The sequence below is a fragment of the Pteronotus mesoamericanus genome, unplaced genomic scaffold (genome assembly GCF_021234165.1).
Source record: "Pteronotus mesoamericanus isolate MK-2021 breed Mesoamerican mustached bat unplaced genomic scaffold, CSHL_Meso_final scaffold_21, whole genome shotgun sequence".
Classification (NCBI taxonomy): domain Eukaryota; kingdom Metazoa; phylum Chordata; class Mammalia; order Chiroptera; family Mormoopidae; genus Pteronotus; species Pteronotus mesoamericanus.
Genome location: NW_026555310.1, coordinates 2631632 through 2651326, shown reverse-complemented (window position 1 = coordinate 2651326; position 19695 = coordinate 2631632). Strand labels below are relative to the sequence as shown.

The 19695-nt window shown below is 46.3% G+C and overlaps 1 protein-coding gene across 2 annotated transcripts; it reads right to left on the bottom strand.

Annotated features, from left to right (window-relative positions):
* Positions 1-1869: 1869 nt before the first annotated feature.
* On the bottom strand, positions 1870-10079 carry LOC129084827 (keratin, type II cytoskeletal 2 oral-like). Of its 2 annotated transcripts, XM_054591074.1 has the most exons (10): positions 9471-10079; positions 8190-8410; positions 6784-6844; positions 5987-6082; positions 5270-5434; positions 5036-5161; positions 4204-4424; positions 2750-2784; positions 2156-2354; positions 1870-2077 (listed from the first exon to the last, which is right to left on the bottom strand). In XM_054591074.1, the coding sequence occupies exons 1-10, from the start codon at positions 10077-10079 to the stop codon at positions 1870-1872; spliced, it is 1941 nt and encodes a 646-aa protein (XP_054447049.1). The 2 variants fall into 2 exon arrangements, with proteins under 2 accessions (XP_054447049.1, XP_054447048.1); XM_054591073.1 differs by having other exon boundaries at positions 1870-2354.
* Between the last annotated feature and the right edge of the window lie 9616 nt (positions 10080-19695).

Below are 19695 nucleotides of genomic sequence, written 5' to 3'. Positions count from 1 at the left end.
AGTCCCCAATCCCTGCTGCTTCAGTCTAATGAGAAGCTGGGTTCATCCAGCACAGTCAGCCCCTTCCCACTAAGTTAGGCAACACACGGAGCATCTGGGGTATTTTCCTAGGGATTGGTGGTTTTTCCTGCAATGTCTCTAAAAAGCCATAAGTGCAACAATCTACAACAGCCTGCCCTGTTCCCAAAGTACCCAGAGCTGTGCCAAGTGCAAATGGAGAAGAGAGCTACCTCCTGTCTATAGACTTTAAAAAGATGGGCAAGCACTTAATGAACCCTCAAGAAGAGGAATTTTAAAATAACTCTTTCTTCAGGTCTTGAGACCAGGGCTGCTGTAGATCTGATTGGATGAGTTTAGGAGGTCACAGAAGGCTCAAGAACAGGAGGCTGGGTCTGGACACTCTCCTCAGACTATCAGACAAATGTACAGATGCCCCATCGTTAGCCCAGCTCTGATGTGACTTCTAGGGAGATGGGGCCAGAGGGGGTGTTGCATGACCTACCAGGACTTACAAAACCTCACTGGCTGTCCCATTACCCCCAGGTTTCAGCTTTCTGAGAGGAAATGTCAGTGAAAGGTCAGGCATGCATGCATCTTACTCATTTCCAATTTTATATCCCTCTACAATGAGTTTACTAGGGCAGCACTCCTGCCCTTTCTCTTCTGATGAGTGAGCTTGGAAGGAAGAACCAGGCTTGTATAGCTTTGCCCTTCCATCTCTTAGGATCTGCCTGTCTATAGCAAGCTTATGTTCTACTCTCCCATCTGCTATGAGGAGTCTGACCCCACAGAGAACACCATCATGGCCCCATTCTGCTTCTGCTCAAGGGCGAAATCTGGCCTAATCCTGAGGTCCTATAATAGAAAACCCATTCCATCAAAGTATAAGCCATGTTTTCCAGTATCTGCTTTGTTAATAAAGGCAGTATTGGCTTTTCATTTGTTCATTCCTTTGTCTTTTTTAATTGACTCAGAACCTGGTCCCTTCAGATCCCAGGAGCTATGATTGCAGAAAGAAAATTTGCTCTGTCTGCCTGGCATGGGAGCAGAGCAAAGGAGCCAAAGTCCCAGTAGATTGTATTCCCTTGATGAACTGCAAAACTCTCCTTCCAAGACCAGATCACAGAGGCCTGTCCAGCAGCGGGGGGACGGATGAAAAGACCTCTTTGTGGGGAGTCCTCTCTTGAGTAACAGAAGTACCCTTGGGCATACCTATCCCAAGAAACCCAACCATATGGATAAAGGAGAAGCCAAGATAATTCAGTGCCCTTATAACCACTACTGAGCTTCTGGAAGACCACCACCCACACCTGATTCCCTCCACTCTTGTGCCTCAATTTATTCTGTGACTCCTTGAATGAAAGTCAAACACCAGAATGTGAAATACAGTGCAATTTATTGAGAAAAGAAAATGCAACATAATCATCACCAGAGGATCCACAGCTAAGGTAATTAAGGGGACAGAGGTAAGTCAAGATGTGGGGAAGGCACCCTGAGAACCAAGAGTCCAAGTGGGGCTGAACTATGCCAGCTTCGGACCACCCACCCCCAGTGAGAGAGGGCGATGAGCCAGAGAGGGAACAGACCACCTGGGAAAGTCCACACTGATTTGGTCTCAAGTGTTGCTGCCCAAAATCAGGGGCCATCACCAGGTCAGATCCAAGGACATCATCCCAGGCTAACAGCTGGCCCTCCCAGGCCTAGGAGACGTCTTAAACATGGAGGAGTCAGGAAGTTCAGCCCCTTCTCCAGGGAACTTGAGGAAAAGCGAGGTTGAGGTTAGCATCTGTTGATGCTAAGCAGAGAGTGGGAAGCGCTGTTGCAAGCTGAGAGGGAAGCAGGTAAGCTTGGAAATTTGGCCCTGGAGGATTATTTGGAGCTGTGCTGGCTTGAGCTGGTGGTCTGGGAGAAGTGTATACTGGGGCCGCCTCCACTGCTAGACTTGTAGCCACTGCCTCCAGAGGACTGGACGCCACCAGAGCTGGAGCCAATTCCACTCTGGCTCACAGAGCTGCTGCCTCCACTGCTGAGCCTGCTCCCAGTGCTGCCGCTCTGGTAGCCCCCAGTGCTGCCACTCTGGTAACCCCCACTGCTTCCCCTCTGGTAGCCCCCACTGCTTCCCCTCTGGTAGCCCCCACTGCTGCCACTCTGGTAGCCCCCAGAGCTGCCACTGCTAACGCCACCATAGCCACTGCTGCTGCCACTGCTTCCTCCTCTATAGCCACCGCTGCTGCCTCTGCTGATGCTGCTGCCGCTGCTGCCTCTGTAGCCACTGCTGCTGCCACTGACTCCTCCAAAGGCTCCATGGCTTCCACCAGAGCTGCTGCTTGTGCTGGTGACATTGTTGACCACCGCTACAGGAGAACAAGCACTCAATTCAAGCTAACGACCTGGGTCTATATCAGAGCTCCACCCCACTGGGCTATGTAACTTAGAGAAAACCCAACTTCTCCAAGACCTTAGTTGGTTAAAAAGAAATAATAATAAACCTGGCCCTCTGGTGCCCTTTTCCAAAAACAGGAGCCCACAATATCCACAGAAATTTCTGGTTCTCCAACTTAGGGAACTTCCCAAGACCATAAGGGTTTGCCAGTTTAGGGACAAAGTGTGGCCATGACCAGAGACCCTAGATGCCATTTGGTGGCCTGGCTTACTTGCACGGGTCAAGTTCTCCTGCCTGAAGGTCAGAGAGAATGTTTCTAATTCCCCTTTTTACAACCCAGGAGAAGGTTTTTGAAGGGCTACTTACAAATGCTCACAGCACTCTGACACTCTCCAGACATCCTTAAAAAAGAAGAGAAGGAGAAACGGATTATTTCTGCAATGAGTCATTAGTCAAACTGCTGAGGGTTCATAACTTTGGGAGCCACATTCTCCCATTTGCCCAATGAGTGGTCAAGTTCCCAGCAGGAAGAAAGGCTATTCCAAGCCTGTTTCCATGATCAGACCTCCCCCGGAAATGGGGCTGCTTCAGGGGGTTGAGATGTCCACCAGCCACCCTCCATCTCATTTTCTTTCCCTTAGTTCCCAAGGTTATCTGTTCCAGGCAAATAACCTTGATTAGCCACCAGTCTCACCGTTCCTCCCCTGCTGAGACCATCTTCCCACCTTCCCCTCTTCCTTCACCCAGCCCTGGCTTTTTTATTTCTGACTTCCCTCTCTCAGTGAGCTTTCCTGGTGTGGTAAGGGTGGTGATGATAGTAGTTATTCGAGGTGAGTAAAATGTGAGAGGAGCTGACACTCTACACATGATGAATTTGAAAATGCCCTTTCCATGCTACCCATTTCCCATGCCTCATTCTCATTCATGGACCAGGCATGGCTCACATCAGAGCAGACATGGAGTGTGTCTGCACACCATGCCCACATGGGCCCCACTGGTGTCAACCACTCCCTCTTCATCACACAACCCCCAAAACACACAACGTCATCTTCACTCTCACTCTGTTTCATGAAGACTCATGAGAAATCCTTAAGTTTTCTTCTCCCACTTGAGTATTGCTTTTTTCATCAGGTTGGGAGCTGCCTGGGGATAGAGGCTATGAACATGAGCTTCATGGAAAGCTAGTCAGCAGAAAGATCTCTCAATTCTTGATATGTTTTTGACGTTTGATAGCCACTCACTAAGCCCTACTCTGCTATCTGATAGTGTGTTATTTTTCCAGAGTATGTGTGTATGTATCAGCCACCTCCTTACATGGACTAGGGCTCAGGGGTGAGTGGTTGCAGAACTGTGTATATTAAGCTGTCCATATGGTAACTACTAGCCACATAAGGCTACTTAAATTTATTAAAATTAAATCAAATGTAAAACTCCTTTCCTCATTTGCACTAGCCACATTTCTGGTGTTTAAATGGCTAATGGCTACTGTATTAGACAGCACAGATATAGAACATTTCTGTCATCTCAGTAAGTTCCAATAGACAGCATTATAACTTTCTCATAACCTCGAAGACTTTTCTTACACATCACACACAGAAAAGCTCATCAGAGGTATGTAATACTATATTTATGTCTATGGTAAGGCGGAGAGTTAGATGATCTTGATTAACAAACCACAATGGGACTTGAATGCTAAACTCTGTCATTCAGGAGATTTCTTACCCTTTGTCTCAGTTGTCCTCTCCTTATCATCTTGCCTTTTTTCTTCATTATCAAATGCCACTTTATATCTGGAGAATGCCAACCCCACCACCCCTCACCTGCACTCCTCGCCCTCCAGTAGCTTGCGGTAGGTGGCAATCTCCACATCCAGGGCCAGCTTGACATTCATCAGCTCCTGGTAGTCACGCAGCAGCCGGGCCAGGTCATCCTTGGCCTTCTGTAAGGCGGTCTGCAGCTCTTGGAGCTTGGCATTGGCATCTTTAAGGGCCATCTCCCCACGCTGCTCAGCATCAGCAATGGCGGCCTGAAGGTTGGCATTCTGGAATAGAGGGAAATTGGATTATCATAATGACCCAGAAACAAACAGCTGATCCTTCCTGAGAGGATATATCTTCCCCATCCAACACCCCTTCCTTCCCTTCCTTAAAAATTCAATGGAGCATGCTCAGAAAACAGAAGTCAGTTTTGCCAGTGGTTCATTCATCTGGCCCATTGAAATTGACTCATGTCTCATCGAAAAAAGAATGCTGATTTGCTCATAAAGGTAGTAGTGGTCTAGTGAGTGGTTCTTTTTTGTAAGACTGTTCAGAAACTCCCTTGTGTAATCACTTCATTCCAGTGATACAAATTAGCTAACAAGATTACGTGAAGTACATGACTAATAGCTCACTGAGGGCTGATTTTACTGAGGGCTGTGTTTAAGGACACCCCTACAGCTGCAAGATTTGCTGGGCAAACCAGAATGGGCAACCACCTCTCCTTAGGGCGCCTTCAAGAAGCCCAGCCTCCTTGGAGGACCATCTGGAGAAACAGAATGTGCCTGTATGTGATACCATCAGACAAAGCATGTGGCAGAGGCTCATCCATTGCTTTTCCTTCTCCCCAGAGTCCAGAAGGCCTCCAGGATCTCTCTATTAATCCCAGAATCACCTGTTTCTTGATGCTCTCAATCTCGGCCCGTAGCCTCTGAATCATCCTGTTGAGCTCCATGATCTCGTTCTTGGTGCTCTTCAGGTCATCCCCGTGTCTACCAGCTGTGGTCTGAAGCTCCCCAAGCTAACAGAGGAGAAACCAATCAACATGGTTTTGCAAAGTGTGGGAGCATTTCTGATGAAGGTCAGCAAGACCTAAAACAAGAGTGGGGGGAGAGGAAAGGGCTCCCACCTTGGTCTGGTACAGGGCCTCAGCCTCAGCCTTACTCCTCTGGGCGATCTCCTCGTACTGGGCCTTGACCTCGGCGATGATGCTGTCCAGGTCCAGACTGCGGTTATTGTCCATGGACAGGACCACAGATGTGTCACTAACATGACTCTGCATCTGGGACAGCTCCTGTGGGGGACATGGATGTTCATCTTCACTATCCCTTGGCCTCGGGGGATGTTGGGAATGAAAAAGTTCAAGAATCTTTGATCAGCAGAGATATCCCAACAATGGGGCCAGGAGTGGGACAGTTAGAAAAATAAGCTCGCATTTCAGGCCCGGCTACAGACTGAAGAATGCCAGACAACAAAGCTAAAGGAAAAGGAAATGCACAAATATAATGAGGCATCACTGTGCAAGTATCAGGCAGCAGCATACTGCATGGGTTTCCATGGGACTGCAGTAGGGAGGAGTGCTCTGAAGGAGCTAGATGTGATACCCATATGGGAGCGAGAGGGAAGGTGTAGAACAAAATGGGAAAGTAAAGAGGACAGAGAGGGACCATGCAGGCTACGGGAACTATGTTAGCATTTCCTGGGTAGGGCGGAGTTGCATTATGAGCCTTATCACTGCTTTTGTGTGTGTTCTGCCACTTGACTGTCCCCTAAAGTTACACTTGAGAAATATGTTTGGGGAGATACAGACGGGAAGGCTCTGGAGCTTGGCAAGCCAAGGAATCACCATCTCAAAGAGGGTCCTCAGGAAGTTGATCTCATCTGTCAAGGAGTCCACCTTGGCCTGCAGCTCCACCTTGTTCATGTAGGCCGCGTCCACGTCCTGGGGGGTGGGGAGGGCAGGGTGGTCAGAACACCAGAAGAATGACCCTCTGCTCCCCTGCCACTCCTAGCTCAGCTTTTGCCTATCTTCATCTCTCCCCTTTGTCCCTCGCCCACCCCTCCTCTCCATTGTGACTTCCCACTTTCCCTTTTAAAAGAAAGAAAATGTGGTTTTCTTTTCATTGTTTTGACCAATGAAACCCTAGCGCTATAACAAACTATAAATCGTATCAGCCAGGCATGGAATAAGGGTAGAAAAAGCACATTTATCTAACATACAACTTTGCTTATAAAGTACCAAAACCCACCCTCCTGAATAGAAATAAGGCATTCTTATCATTACTTCATCTGTATGATAACTGATTTAAACAAGCAACAAGTATTTAAGGACTGTTGCTGTTAATAACATCCGAGTACATTTGTGAGCTCAAACCCTTGATTACTGTTATTAAAAAGTGTTAATTATTAGTTGACATTACTAATCAGCTCATCATTCATATTGTAAGATGTCTTCCCCACCAGTAATGTACTCAGGGCAGCTTCCTTCATCAAACACCTCATTTCCAAAAATGTAAGGAAAAACGAAAGCCCCACACAGGGCAAAGGGTCACTGTGCCCCAGAGTTGGCTCTGTCCTCTGTCCACGGTGGCAATGGCAGTGCCCAGAAAGGGAGCCTTGACCTTCCTGTCCCAGCTCACTTACCTTCTTGAGTCCCACAAACTCATTCTCTGCCGCAGTGCGTTTGTTGATCTCATCTTCATACCTGGGACAGAAAAGAGGCACACACTTGGAGAGTGACATTTCAGAAGTTTAAAAAAAAAAAAAGTGAGGATCTCGAGCACTCATGCAGAATCTCCTCACTCAGAGACAGGGCCAGCTATACAAGGCCCTGGGCTCAGGAGGTTCTCGCACTCAGTTTAATGCTCTGCTGGAAGTATCTTGAAATTCTTAATAATTTTTTTAACAAAGGCCCTGCATTGTCCTTTTGCACCTGAACCCCAAAGTGTATATAGCCGGTTCTGCCTAGAGGCCTCTCAGAGTTCTGGTGACAAGCTGAGGTGCGGGCAGGCAGGGTGGAGGGAGGCTTCGAGGAGCCCAGCTGCTTGCCCCACTCCAGCAGACATCACAAAGCTCCGTGTGGTGTGCGCATAGAGGCCTAAAGAGGTATTTGCTCAGATGGGGTGTTTCTGTTTCTCTTTTCATTAATTAGAGTTGCTTCTTATAGGAATTTGGGATAAGAATGAACTCGTGTCTTCTGAATGCATCAAAGTTATGAGTTCATGCCAGTTAATAATTAAAATATCCCATCCAAGGGTTTGGATTTCATGAAGATGAAAAACTGGGATGACTCCAGGAAAAAAGAGGTTTCAGGCAATGAGAATATGAGTGGCTACTGGATTCGCAGAGCCCCGTGGGGAGCCTGCCACAGAGGGGTGTCCACCAGGTTTGTGCAGCTGAATTGGAATGGGTTTCCCCTGAGCAGGTGTGCCCACTTCTATGGGTCCTGACCTTCAAGGAGGTCTGGAGCTCCTTCCCCACCTCAAGAGGTCCTGTTTACCTCTCACAGACTCAGAGGATGTCAACTACAGCACTAAACATACACGAGGAGACTGACTGATGCTGCAGCAAAGGGAATTGGACTGGCCACGCTGAGCGAGTGTTTTACAAAGCGGGGCCTGGACTCTCGGCCCAGAATCCCTGGGACCTGTGGGGCACTCAGACTTCTGGGACCCACCTACACCCCTGACTCAGGGTGTCTAAGGCTGGAACCCAGGAATGCGTATTTTTTACAAACTTCCAAGTGGATTCCTATGTACGGTAGTGTGTAGGTCTCCCCATCTTAAAGGGTTTCAAACTCTGGGAGGCTCTCCTGTCCACCTGAGGTGGGGTAGGCAGGGACCTGCCTGAAGACTGAAAACCATGCCATAATCATCCTCCTAAAAGTCCCAAGCCCCACTGTCTCACCCCCTTCTGCTTAGTCATGCTTCCCTCAATAAACATGTCCAAGAGTATTGACTGAAGGTGCAGTCAGGAAAAGTTAAAACCGCAAGGGCCGTGCCTCCTTGCTAATCCCCCAGGAGAGGAAACTGCCCAGTTGGGGCCCTTACCTCTTCCTGAAGTCTTCCACCAGGTCCTGCATGTTCTTCAGCTCTCCTTCCAGGTTCCCCCTCTCCCCCAGAGCCAAATCCAGCTGCCTGCGCAGGAAGCTGATGTAGGATTCGAAGAAAGGCTCCAGGTTGTTGGGGCCCGAGCCGGAGCCGGGGTGCTGCTGCTGGAGCAGATTCCATTTGGTCTCCAGGACCTTGTTCTGCTGTTCCAAGAACCGCACCTGCATCCCAAAGGGTAGAAATGTGGGACATGAACCCAGTTTTTTAAACTACAATAGCTTCTGGTATTTTTGTTGTGTTGTTTGGTTGGGGGTGTTTGTTTGTTTGTTATTTGAAAAGGATAAGGATTTAGAAAAGGGAGAGCTAGAATATGTTAATTGCCTATTCTATACCTATTTTTACATGTTCTATCTCATTTAATTCTCACAACAACCTATATAGGTGTTATTACCCTTATTTTGTAGGTAAGGAAACTAAGGCTCAAAGAGCTTAATTAGATTGCCCAGAGTAATATGGCTACTAAGTGACAAAGCAAAGAGTCGAACGAAGCACTTCCCTGGTCTATTGGAATCCAGAATACAACTAACAGAGAGTAGCATACATAAAGCTACATATCATTGAAAACTTTATCACCTCTCTGTCGGTAGTAAAAACAGTCAATGAAGTCTAACCTTTCTGAGGTTGTTTCAGACTTTCTTAAGTTTTTTCCCCTTTCAGTTATTTGATTTACAGGTAATCTAGGGTTAACTTCTAATCCCAGGTTCATCCCCCCAGACCAAGCACATACTTCCCTGTCCCAGCACAGACTCCTTAATTTAATAGTGGCTGAAGCACAGCACCATTCGGAAGGTAAGTCAGTTACCAATATTCGTCACTGAGAGGCAGTCTCAAGATTTCTACTAGTACAAGCTTAATTTCCAGGTAGTTTAGATTATCAAACAATTGTTTTTCAAAAGTAATTGAAAATTAGCTGTAATCGTGTCATGGCTCATGTCCTATTCTTAACAAGAGCTAAGAGTATGTTTGGACTGTCGTCTCATTTTTCCTGGTCCTGTTTCTAGAAGGAAACCAGAAGCTGGAATCTTTCCCCCATTTCATAGCTGAGAAAACAAGGCCCAAAGAGCAAGAAAGGCAGGCTTACTGACTTGTAGGAGCCAAGGCAGAGCCAGGACAAGATGTCACACCCCTGCCTCTAAGCCTACCAGATCCCACTGGCTTCCCTCTATACCAACACCCTGGATGGCCCAAACATTCCACCATGTCTCTGGGCTTTTTCCTCACCTTGTCAATAAAGGAGGCAAATTTGTTGTTGAGGGTCTTGATCTGCTCCCGCTCCTGGGCCTTGACTTGCCCAATCTGGGGATCGATCTCCACGTTGAGGGGCTGCAGGAGACTCTGGTTGACAGTCACTTCCTGGATTCCCCCAGGGAAGCCACCAGGGCCAAAGCCACCAGGCCCACCAAAGCCACCAGGCCCACCAAAGCTACCAGCTCCACCAAAACCACCAGCTCCACCAAAGCCACCAGCCCCTCCAAAGCCACCAGCCCCTCCAAAGCCACCAGCCCCTCCAAAGCCACCTCCTATTCCTCTGCCAAAGCCACCTCCATAGCCACCCCCAAAGCCACGGCCACAGCTGCTACGCCCTCCCCCAAAACCACCAGCCAGGGAGCCACCAGCCACGCTGATGGAGATGCTCTTATTGCCACCCAGGTTGTAGAGGCTGCGACTGCCAAAGCTGCCTGCCCCACTCCGGAACCCACAGGCTCCTCCACCAGCACCCCCAGAGCGGGCCACACAGCTCATCCTGCTGCTGCCGGAGACCACAGCAGAGTGGCCGGAGAAGCCCTGGCTCCCGCCACTGAAGGATTTCTTGCAGGCTTGTCTCTTCATGGTGAGAGAGCTTGGAGGTGAGCTAGCAATCGCTTAGCAAGAGCTGATAGGAAGGAAGACAGTGCATGGGGACAGCAGAAGAGACTGGCCCTTATATACCAAGCAGTTTGTCTTGGCAGAAGGAGAGGCCAGCAATTAGCTGAGAGTCATCTTGGGTTTGGTTTGCCTTCTAGGCAATAAGTTACTTCTAAGTTCCCAACACACCTCAAAAATAATCCTCTGGACCAAAATGATTTTTCTTTCTTAGCTTAATCACCCAAACTTGCCTTAGTTGGCAAAAGACTGGAGCTCTCCACCTTCCCTTCCAGTGATTTCCTTAGGGGTCCTGGGGAACTCAAACAGCACCTGATTCAGCAGGCTAAATTGTGTTTTAACACCAGGAGATTAGGAGCCACTGAGCTCCATGACACAGAGGCAAAGATGAGACAAATCCTTTCAGGTAGACAGAGTCTCTTTCTGCAGTGCTGATTGCCACATCCCAGTGCCATGTTATCTGTGCCCACCTCTCCAGAGAAATATCCAGGGGAGGGCTTGGGATGGGGGGAGGGGAACGGAAAGTACACTGACCCCACAGGGAGCACTCAGACATCACCTGAACCAAAGGCATCTGTTTAAGCTAACCTGCCATTTGAACTGAGCAATGATGCTCATGGGAAACAAAAGTGGAGATAAAATGTCTGACCCATGGTAAAAGTGAGGGCCAAATATAAAACAAACAAGTGTGAGGCTTGGGAAGAAGGAGGGGACATGGGCAGAGAGGAGTCTTAGACCAAACCTCTTCACCACCGTCCTAGACAAACAGCAGGTAATATCTGGGTCCAGAAGCAAGAGAAGGATGCTGTGGGCATCCTTCAGTTGGCTAGTAGTGTCAAGATGGATGGACCCCATCCATCTTAAATTGAGAGCATGTGCTGTGTCAGATCTGGAGACCTTAGTATTTGCTATCCCCTCCCCAACCTGGTCTGAGTTAGATACCCCTCCCTGTTTTCCCAACATACCCTGTACTTTTCCCACCACGGCCCTGAGTTAATGTATACTTCTCTATTTATCTGTCAGTATCCTTCCAGGCCCTTAGCTCATTGAAGGAAGGAACTGAATCCTACTCATTCTGAATCTCCAGCTTCTTGCATATGGTAAGCACAACACAAACATGTGTTAACTGACTGATGACCAGTATCCAAGAATATAAGTATCTAGACCCAGATCCCACCCCAGTTTTATGGAGTGAAAATCTTCAAAGAAAGGACTTGAATGTTTCTATTTTTAGTGAGCCCTCCAGGTAATCCTTATGACCAGGGAAGTCCATCTGGGCCAGGAGGGATGGAGTGAGGGGCCCTTGGTGGTAACGTGGTTACAATTACTGCTCTAACTTCCAACAGCTCAACCGTCCTCTATCCCAGTGCAGCCCACCTCCACACCCAACCATACCACACATGGCAAGAGGAAATTCCCAGGTTGTTATCTACATATGGGACTTGACAAGGTGTAACAGGAGTAGAGGACGGTGATTCTAGACTTCGCCAGAAATAAGTGGTTAGTATAGCTCCAGAATTTCAGACAAATCAGGAGCAAGCACTCTATCTTTCTGAGACAGTTTCCAGACTAGGCAATCCGGGCAGAGGATTGGTCTAAAAGGCCCTGAAGAACCCCAAGTTAACCAATTTTAAGTGCTCTGCAGCTAAGTCTCAAGTCTCTGCTCAGCAGTTTGTCTAGAGCTAGTCTGGCCTAGTTAGAATCCCAGCTCCACTCACTAGCTCTTTGACCTTGGACAAGTTACTTAACTTGTATGTGTCTGGATTTCCTCGACTATAAAATGCAATAATAATAGCGGGTACTTTGTGGGGTTGTTGTGAGCATTAAAAAAGTTTAATATAAAATGCTCAGTCCAGGTCTTGACACACAGTATGAACTTCACATTTAGCTATTGTTAGTACTCTATTTGAAGATGTAGGGGAAGGGAATAACTTATGTCTGACCTCAGCTGTTCCAAGACAACTTTGTACCCCTGACAGGATTCATGAAAGGATGGTAGGGAAAGGAAGCTAAGTGTGAGTGGAGAGTAAGAAAACCAAGCAGGGGCCCTAACTGGTGTGGCTCAGTTGACTGGGCATTGTCCTGCAAAACAAAAGGTTACCAGTTCAATTCCTAGTCAGGGCACATGCCAGGGTTGCCGGTTCAGTCCCTAGTTGGGGCATGTACAAGAGGCAACCAATAATGTTTCTTTCTCTCATTGATGTATCTCTCTGTCTCTTTCTCCCTCCTTTCCTCTGTCTCTAAAAATAAATAAATTCTTCAAAAGGGAAGGAAGGAAAAAAGGGAAGGAAAGAGGGGGGAAAGGAGGGAAGAAAAGGAAGGAAGAAAACCAAGCTGAGAGAGTAGAGAGCAAGACATCTGTTAGGGTGGATTTGGGTTGGGTGAACGTGATTTAACACATAAATCTGTACTGATCTGTCAAATCCCTTCCTACCTCACTGGTTTGTAGTAAGCCTCACAGAATAAATGTAAGTGAAAGTCCTTTGAAAATTACAAAATGCCACACAATAGTAAGATAACTGTGGTCTAACAGAAGGCCTATCATGATGGATTTCAGAAGATTAGGTTTATATCCCTTTGCCTACATCTCACCAGGTAGAGGCCTTGGACAAGTTCCTTGACTTCTTTGAGACACTCTTCCCTTATTTGTAAAATAAGGATTCTACCTCACTTGCAGGATTGTTTTGATATTTAAATAGTGTTCAGCAACAAATGTTTGGAGTTTAAGAAAAAAAAATTACCCATCCAGACAATTCACAAAGGGGATTCTATGTTAGGTTCTTCTTGGAGACATTTACTCCATCCATTAATGGAGTGCCAATCTCTCTTGCCGAAGTCTTTATTCTTATTCTTTGAAATCCCTTTAAAAGTAGATCAAATGTCCCCTCCGGGAAAATTGCTGAGCCAGGCTCCCCTGAAGCCTCAGGTGAGAGCCCAAAGCAAACAGGGACAGACATCAGTGTCTCCAATGCCCTTCCCCTCCCTTGGCTCCAGTGCTGAGGCAGCGGTGGCAGCCTCCTAAGTGCAGCTCATTTCTGCCATCCTAACGATGCTGGAGAAGAGGAATGGAGAGAGGCGGCTGGCAGATCACAAAAACACTGCTTGGGTTGGGTTCCCCTAATCCACATCCCCTGAGCCTGCCAAAGCATCACCTTTAGCCGGTTGGGGTTGTTTTCTTAGCAGTTGACTGAAGCTGCTGGAAATACCCAGAGTTAGCGTCGTTAGCAATATTTTTCTTACTCATTGCAGGATCTTTTAGAGCCGTGGTGTCTAAATGGGCTGCCCGCTGTCAACAGTCTGAGCTCTAGTCACTCACCTGGTGGCTGGGTGTTCTGGGTCTTTATTTCCTCATCCATAAAATAGGGGGAATTGTCACCAGAGTTATTTCCTCCAACCAAATTGTTCTCTGATATTCACTGCAGTGAGAATGCCTAAGATGTAATTGTGAGTGGAGTTATCATGAGACAGTAGTCATTGCCTATAGGTCAAAGTGAGCAGACATTCCTCTGCACCTGGAGGTAAGAAAGAAGGGTTGGGAGCTGCATGCCCTTTTAAAAGTGTAGATGTGTAGATCCAATTTTCAAGATCATTCTGGATATGCTGCCCCCAGACTGAGAATTACCATTGTCCCTCCTTTTTATCATGGTAGAATAAAAACTTATCATTACTGAAATAACTTTAACAAGTGAACAGTAAAAATATATTACCATGTAGAGAACTACCTTTATAGCTAAAGCTTGTTAAAAAGTAAGCTAAATCCTTTAGCTACTAAGTCTTAACTGTAAGCAATTACAATTTATTCTAATTTTGGTCTTCTCTCCAGACATGTTTAAAATAATCTTCAATTCATGCCTAAATCCTTATCTGGTACCAGATTCTCTCCTGGGGCTTGTCTAGGGCAGAAGTCTATCCCCCAAGATTCCCTTAATTAAAAGGGTCTGGGGTCAAATAAATTTGGGAAATGAAAATTCTATAGCTTTCTCTTGGGATTTTAATAAAGCTCATTCGCATATTAAAAGCCCTGAGAAGACCTTTGGAAAAGAATCACTTACTTTTACTTAATTGGAGCTTCCCAAACAAACTTAACAACAAAACTTTTTTGTCTTGATCCCTATTAACATGCAATTGAATATACTTGGAGAAACACTAGTCCAACGATGCATCCAGAATAGAAAAAAATGCTCAGATAGAGTAGTCAGGTTTAAGGCATGAGGTCAAGGAGAACTGCCTCATCCCTGAAAAGAAAGCACTTGCTGCAAGTGAGAGAGACGGAGGAAGCTTAGAGCAGACTAAGGCCTGCAGGTGCAGAGGTTGGGAGAGAGTATCTGGGATGAGGACCAATTCTCATGTCAATGTGTAGTTCTCACCAGCCAAGGATCTTGCTGGGTCTTTTGCAAAGCTATTGATCTTCCTCCAGGGAGCACCACGGGAAAGGGAACTCATCCCTTTTCATTGGCATGCTGGAGTTTCTGGAACTCAAAAGACAGCACCTCCTCCCTCTCTTTCCTTGAAGCTTGAAGGAGTGGAAAACATGAAGGCCTTGGAGTTAGGCCTGTATCAAAAGCTCAGCCATTCCACTTTCCAGTTGCATGGCCTCCAGGGAGTTGTTTTACCCTCAAACCTCAGTTTTCTGGTCTGTAAATTGGAGTTAGCATAGCCTCCTCATTAGGTTCCAGCGAGGACTACAGAAGGCCCTGTTAAAAAGCCCTTACACAGGGCAGGTCCTGAGCATGTGGTAGTCCTTGTGAAGAGGATGTTGATGTACGAAGCCCTTCTAGAAGCTGTCAGTCTGGAGGCTGAGGAGGAGGGAGGAGTTCTAAAGGGTAGCCCAGTTTAAAATCAATGCAGCATAGAAGTCTGATTTCTTCATAAAATTGCAAGGAATCACAGCTTCTGAATTATGAGTTACATAAAAGCTGTCTTCTCCAGCCTGTTCATGCCAGTTTCCCACTTTGGGGCTCATCTGTAATGCAATCCATCAATCAAAAAGTATTTATTGAGCTACCACATACTTCCCAGAATTGTGAGGACTATGATTTAGTAAAAATAATTTCCTATTTCAAATCTTTGTTTCTTTCACCTGCTTGTGAAAAAATATAAAAATGGCTAACATTGATTGAGTGCCTTCCATATAGCAGGCACTGAATTAGGCTGTTTTCAAGTATCATTTCTAATTGTAAAAATTGTCCAAGGTCAGAATTTTCATTCTCATTTTATAAATAAGAGCAAGCTTAGTGAGGTTAATTGCCCCAAATCAATTAGCTGATTGTGCTAGGATTTTAATAAGACTATCCAACTCCAAAGCCTGTCATAAATTCATGAATCATGTTTATCTATTTGAGCTTCGGCATGCCAAAGTACATCATCCTAGAGTGAAGAGTCCACTTTGACGTTTAAAGAGCCCACCCATAGGAAGTGATGGACAGATATGCCCTAAATCATCAACTGTGTTAATGAAATAGGTTTAAACATACCAATTCTCCTTTGGCATCTAAGAGAAACACCCATCATTATCAAGGTATTTTCCTTCTCCCAGTCAATCTCTGACCTGTTTGCTGGAGATCAGAATTCTCCAGAGTTGATGGTGGGCCCACCCATCCTAACAGGGCCTCAGCTGGAGAAACCCTCCTGCTAATATAAGAACTTCAGGTTTGGTTTCTGGCTCCTCAAGACTCCAGAGAGTTGTTAGCACCATGTGCCAGAGTTGGTACGAGAGGACATCCAGGAGGTCAAGAAGAAGTCAGCTGGCCCTGTTCAGCAGCATAGCACAGTGGTTATGAGTGTATTCTTTGGATTTGAGGCCCAGATCTGCCAGTTCCTTTCTTATGCTAGACATGTTAATGTTACCCTGCCTCTAAGCCCCAGTTTCCTCATCTGGAAAATGAGGATAATTACTACCTGTTCCTATGGTGGCTGTGGGGATTAAATGATATGACAACGTGTGCCAAATGTCGAGTATATGACTTGCACTAGAATGAGCCCCAAAAAAGTTAGCTGTCTAATCATGTTGTTAAATATGTCAGTACGACAACTGCATTTAAGTCTCCCCTGTCCTTTTCAAGTACCTCATTAGCTCGTTGACATTCAAAGTGTCTATAATGTACCAAACACTGTGCTGGACAGGCACAAAGATGAAGAAGTACATGCATCACTTCAAGTAACTTCGATTCCAGTATGAAGAATGCACAGTGAAACTAGTCACTTTAAAATAATATAGTGAGTGACACAAAGAGGCTAACAGACAGCGATGGGGACACAGACATTCAGTGCCATATGGGAGGTTCAGAGAAGCTTTCAGGAAGCAGTGCCTGAGTGATCTTCAATGAAAAGTCCAGACTAGTCAAGAAACTGAATGTGGAATGAGTATTCCTGGCCAGGGGGACACATTATCAAAGGCACAAAGGTATCAAATAATAGGGTTTATACCACAACTGCGAGCACCTCACAGGCTATTGGCATGGGTCTTGCAAATATCCACGTAAGACCACGCTGGTCACCTGGTTTGCTTCCCATGCCTTTGCCAAGAATAAAAGGGCATTTCCATTTTAAAACAAGCAATCTCCTAAATATGTATATGTCTCTCAAATTCAGAATGGTCTCTGTTCAGCTCAGTTGTAACCAATATCAGAGCCATGGGTTCTTTCCTAAGGGTGAATGAAATGACCTCTTGCTTAGGTGCAGGGTTTCTGAAAGAGGCTCTACTGACTTTTGAGACTGGAGAATTCTTTGTGGTGGGGCCTGTTCTGTGCACTATAGGATGTTTATTTGCAACCAGACCTCAACCTCCTAGATGCCAATAACACTCCTACAGTTGTGACAGCCAAAAATACCATGAGACATTGCCATATGTTTCCTGGGGGGGGAGTGGGGTTGCCTCCCACTAAGAATCACTGCTTCATTGCCATCTAGAACTATCCTTCCCTGTCCCGTCTTTCTCCAGTAGTTGATAAAGCTGTCACCATGTGGTGATGTGGCCATGGATTCCAAGGGTATCAGATTGCTCTTACTATATCTCCATCAGTGGTTAGGAGAACAAACTAGCTTTTAGCCTTCAGCCTAGGCAGAAGTGTTGGTAGTGATTATCTTGATTTTAAGCACAAAATAGATGTGCATTAAGCAGTTTGCCTTCCAGAGAGGCTTGTGCAGGAGATAGATAAAATATGTAAAGAAGTGTTTTCAGAGCTCTGAGTTTTTCTCAGTCATCCCAAGATTGTTGCAAGGTGTCCACATTTCTAATCTTGGCTGCAGAGAGAGAATGTACGTGGGCTAAAGTGCTGAGAAGACAGGGAGAAGGAGCTGCCCAAATCCCAAAAGATAAGATTTCTGATGATTGGCTGACAAAAACCCCACCCTGCTCTAGACTAAACAGAGAAGTGTCATACAGAGATTTATCTACAAATTACCCAAAACCTTATATACAAACCTTCATCATCAACAATGTCTGGATTATCCACAGGGAGATTCTCATGAGAAACAATCCCCTGATTTTCTTAACTGAGCCTTCTGTGACTGTGTTACCATCACTGTTGATACTTGCTCTGGCCTGTAGTGTAGGCTGCATCCCAAAAGGAAATGACCTGAAATCTTAAAACACCTCTAGGCCTCCTTAGCATCAAAGGATGGGTGAACCAGTGAGTCAACAAGCTCATAGAACAGGATGGTGCTATTTTTAGTGTTCTTCCCAGTTGGGGGAGGGGGTTCAAGGAAGGAGGAGACAGAGAGGAATGAGTGGGGGTGGGTGTAGAGTCAGGGAAGAGAAGTTGCATTGCCTCTGTTGTCACAGAAAGATGTACCTGCTCCACCCCCAAGGAAAAGAAATGTGTAACAAAGCATAAAGAGCAAAAGAAATACTTGACCATTGACCAATGGCACCAAATCCCAGTTCAGGACCCAGGCATACAAGTCAGCTGTATTCAACCTCTGTGAGTTTTCCTTGTGGGGGAAAAAATGTCTTAGAGAATAAGACAAGAATGGACAACACAGCACCAATTTACTTCCTACTCAAAGAATGAAAAGTCTAGTCAAGTACAGGAAAGCAAACCCAAGCCCAGCTACTCAAGATCACTTGAAAATTCAACACACAAAGAAATGCTGAGGTGAAAGGAAGAGAAGGAGCACTCGAATCAGGTGAAGTTCTCTGGAGATGTTTCAGCCTGGCTTAGAAATAGTCAGGGCTGGGATGAGAATATCCAGTCAAGCATGGAATTAACACCTTCAGTCTCAAGTTCTGGCTCCAAGCTTACCTGCCTGGCCATTCTTCTGGCATGTTAACACCTCCTAGAAATAGCCCTCTCTGTAGTGCCATTCCTCCTGAGCCAGGCTAGCCCTGGCTACTCTCCCCTTTGAGAAACTGCCTGGATTTCCCCTGTCACTAGAGGGCTACTTAGGTAGTGGGGGACTGAGTAGACAGGGGCCAGTGGGCATTGGTTAGAGTGCAGGGAGGAACAGCAAAGGCAGGAGGTCTGCACGTGTGCCTTGAGACCAGTGGACAGTGTTCTGAGGAAGACTAGGTCTGTTTTGAGTTTCCGTTGGAACCCATTTAGAAACCCTTAACCTCTTAGGTGCAGGCATTCTGGGAAACAGGGACCAGCTCTGCTACCTGGCTGACTGTCCTCCTTTCCCTTATTCTAAATGCTGGGCTTCCTTGGAACTCAGCCTGGGCACTCTTCTCTCTGCTTTCTGGGAGAACTCATCAGTTCCATGGCTTTAGGAACCACCCTAACTATTGTTACACTGATGATGTCCAAATGCGCATCTCCAGCCATGGCCAGCCTCCCTTATGAATCTACACTCACATCTGCAACTGTAGTCTGGATATCTCCACTTGGCTGCCGCTTAAGCCGCTCAAATTTGCCAAAAGCAAGGTCTTGAGTTCCTCCTCAGACCCATCCCATCTCTCCTCACCTCAGTAGATAGCATCATCAGCCACTCACTTGCTCACTCTGGGGAACAGGACATCCTGGTTAAATCTTCCCTCTCCTATACCCCAACCCCCAATATCCCATCCATTAACAAGTCCAGTCATATTTCCAACTCAGCACCTGGTTTCTTTTCTTCATACACTTAATCAACACTTGAAGCTCTTTGTTTTTGTTGTTGTCATCATTGTCATTGTTGATGTTATTGGGCTCTCTCACTAAAATGAGAACAGCAGGCAACATAGTTTTTTGATCACCAATCAACGTCCAACATTTAGCCCAGTACCAGGGAGTAAACACTGAATGAACATTGGTTGAAGGAACTCATTAATAATGACTTCATCCTGATGACACAGTTGCAACTGGGCTGGCACGTTCCCATAGGACCAATCTTCTGAGCTGGGGCAGGCATTGCATTGCTCCACTTATCTCTCCCTGTACACAGAGGGATACTGGCCAGAGAAGGTGTCTTCCTGCTCCAAAATAAGGCAACAACTACTAAATCCCACCTCCTTCAAAGAGCCTTCTCGGAGATCAGAGTGAAACTGGCACTGACCGAACTGCTCTGCCAAGCATGGACAATGGGATTTCCACACAAATTTCATCTGGCCCTAGCTACTGGTTTTCTTTGTTTATTTAGCTATCATTCCCCTTCTCTGGAGTAA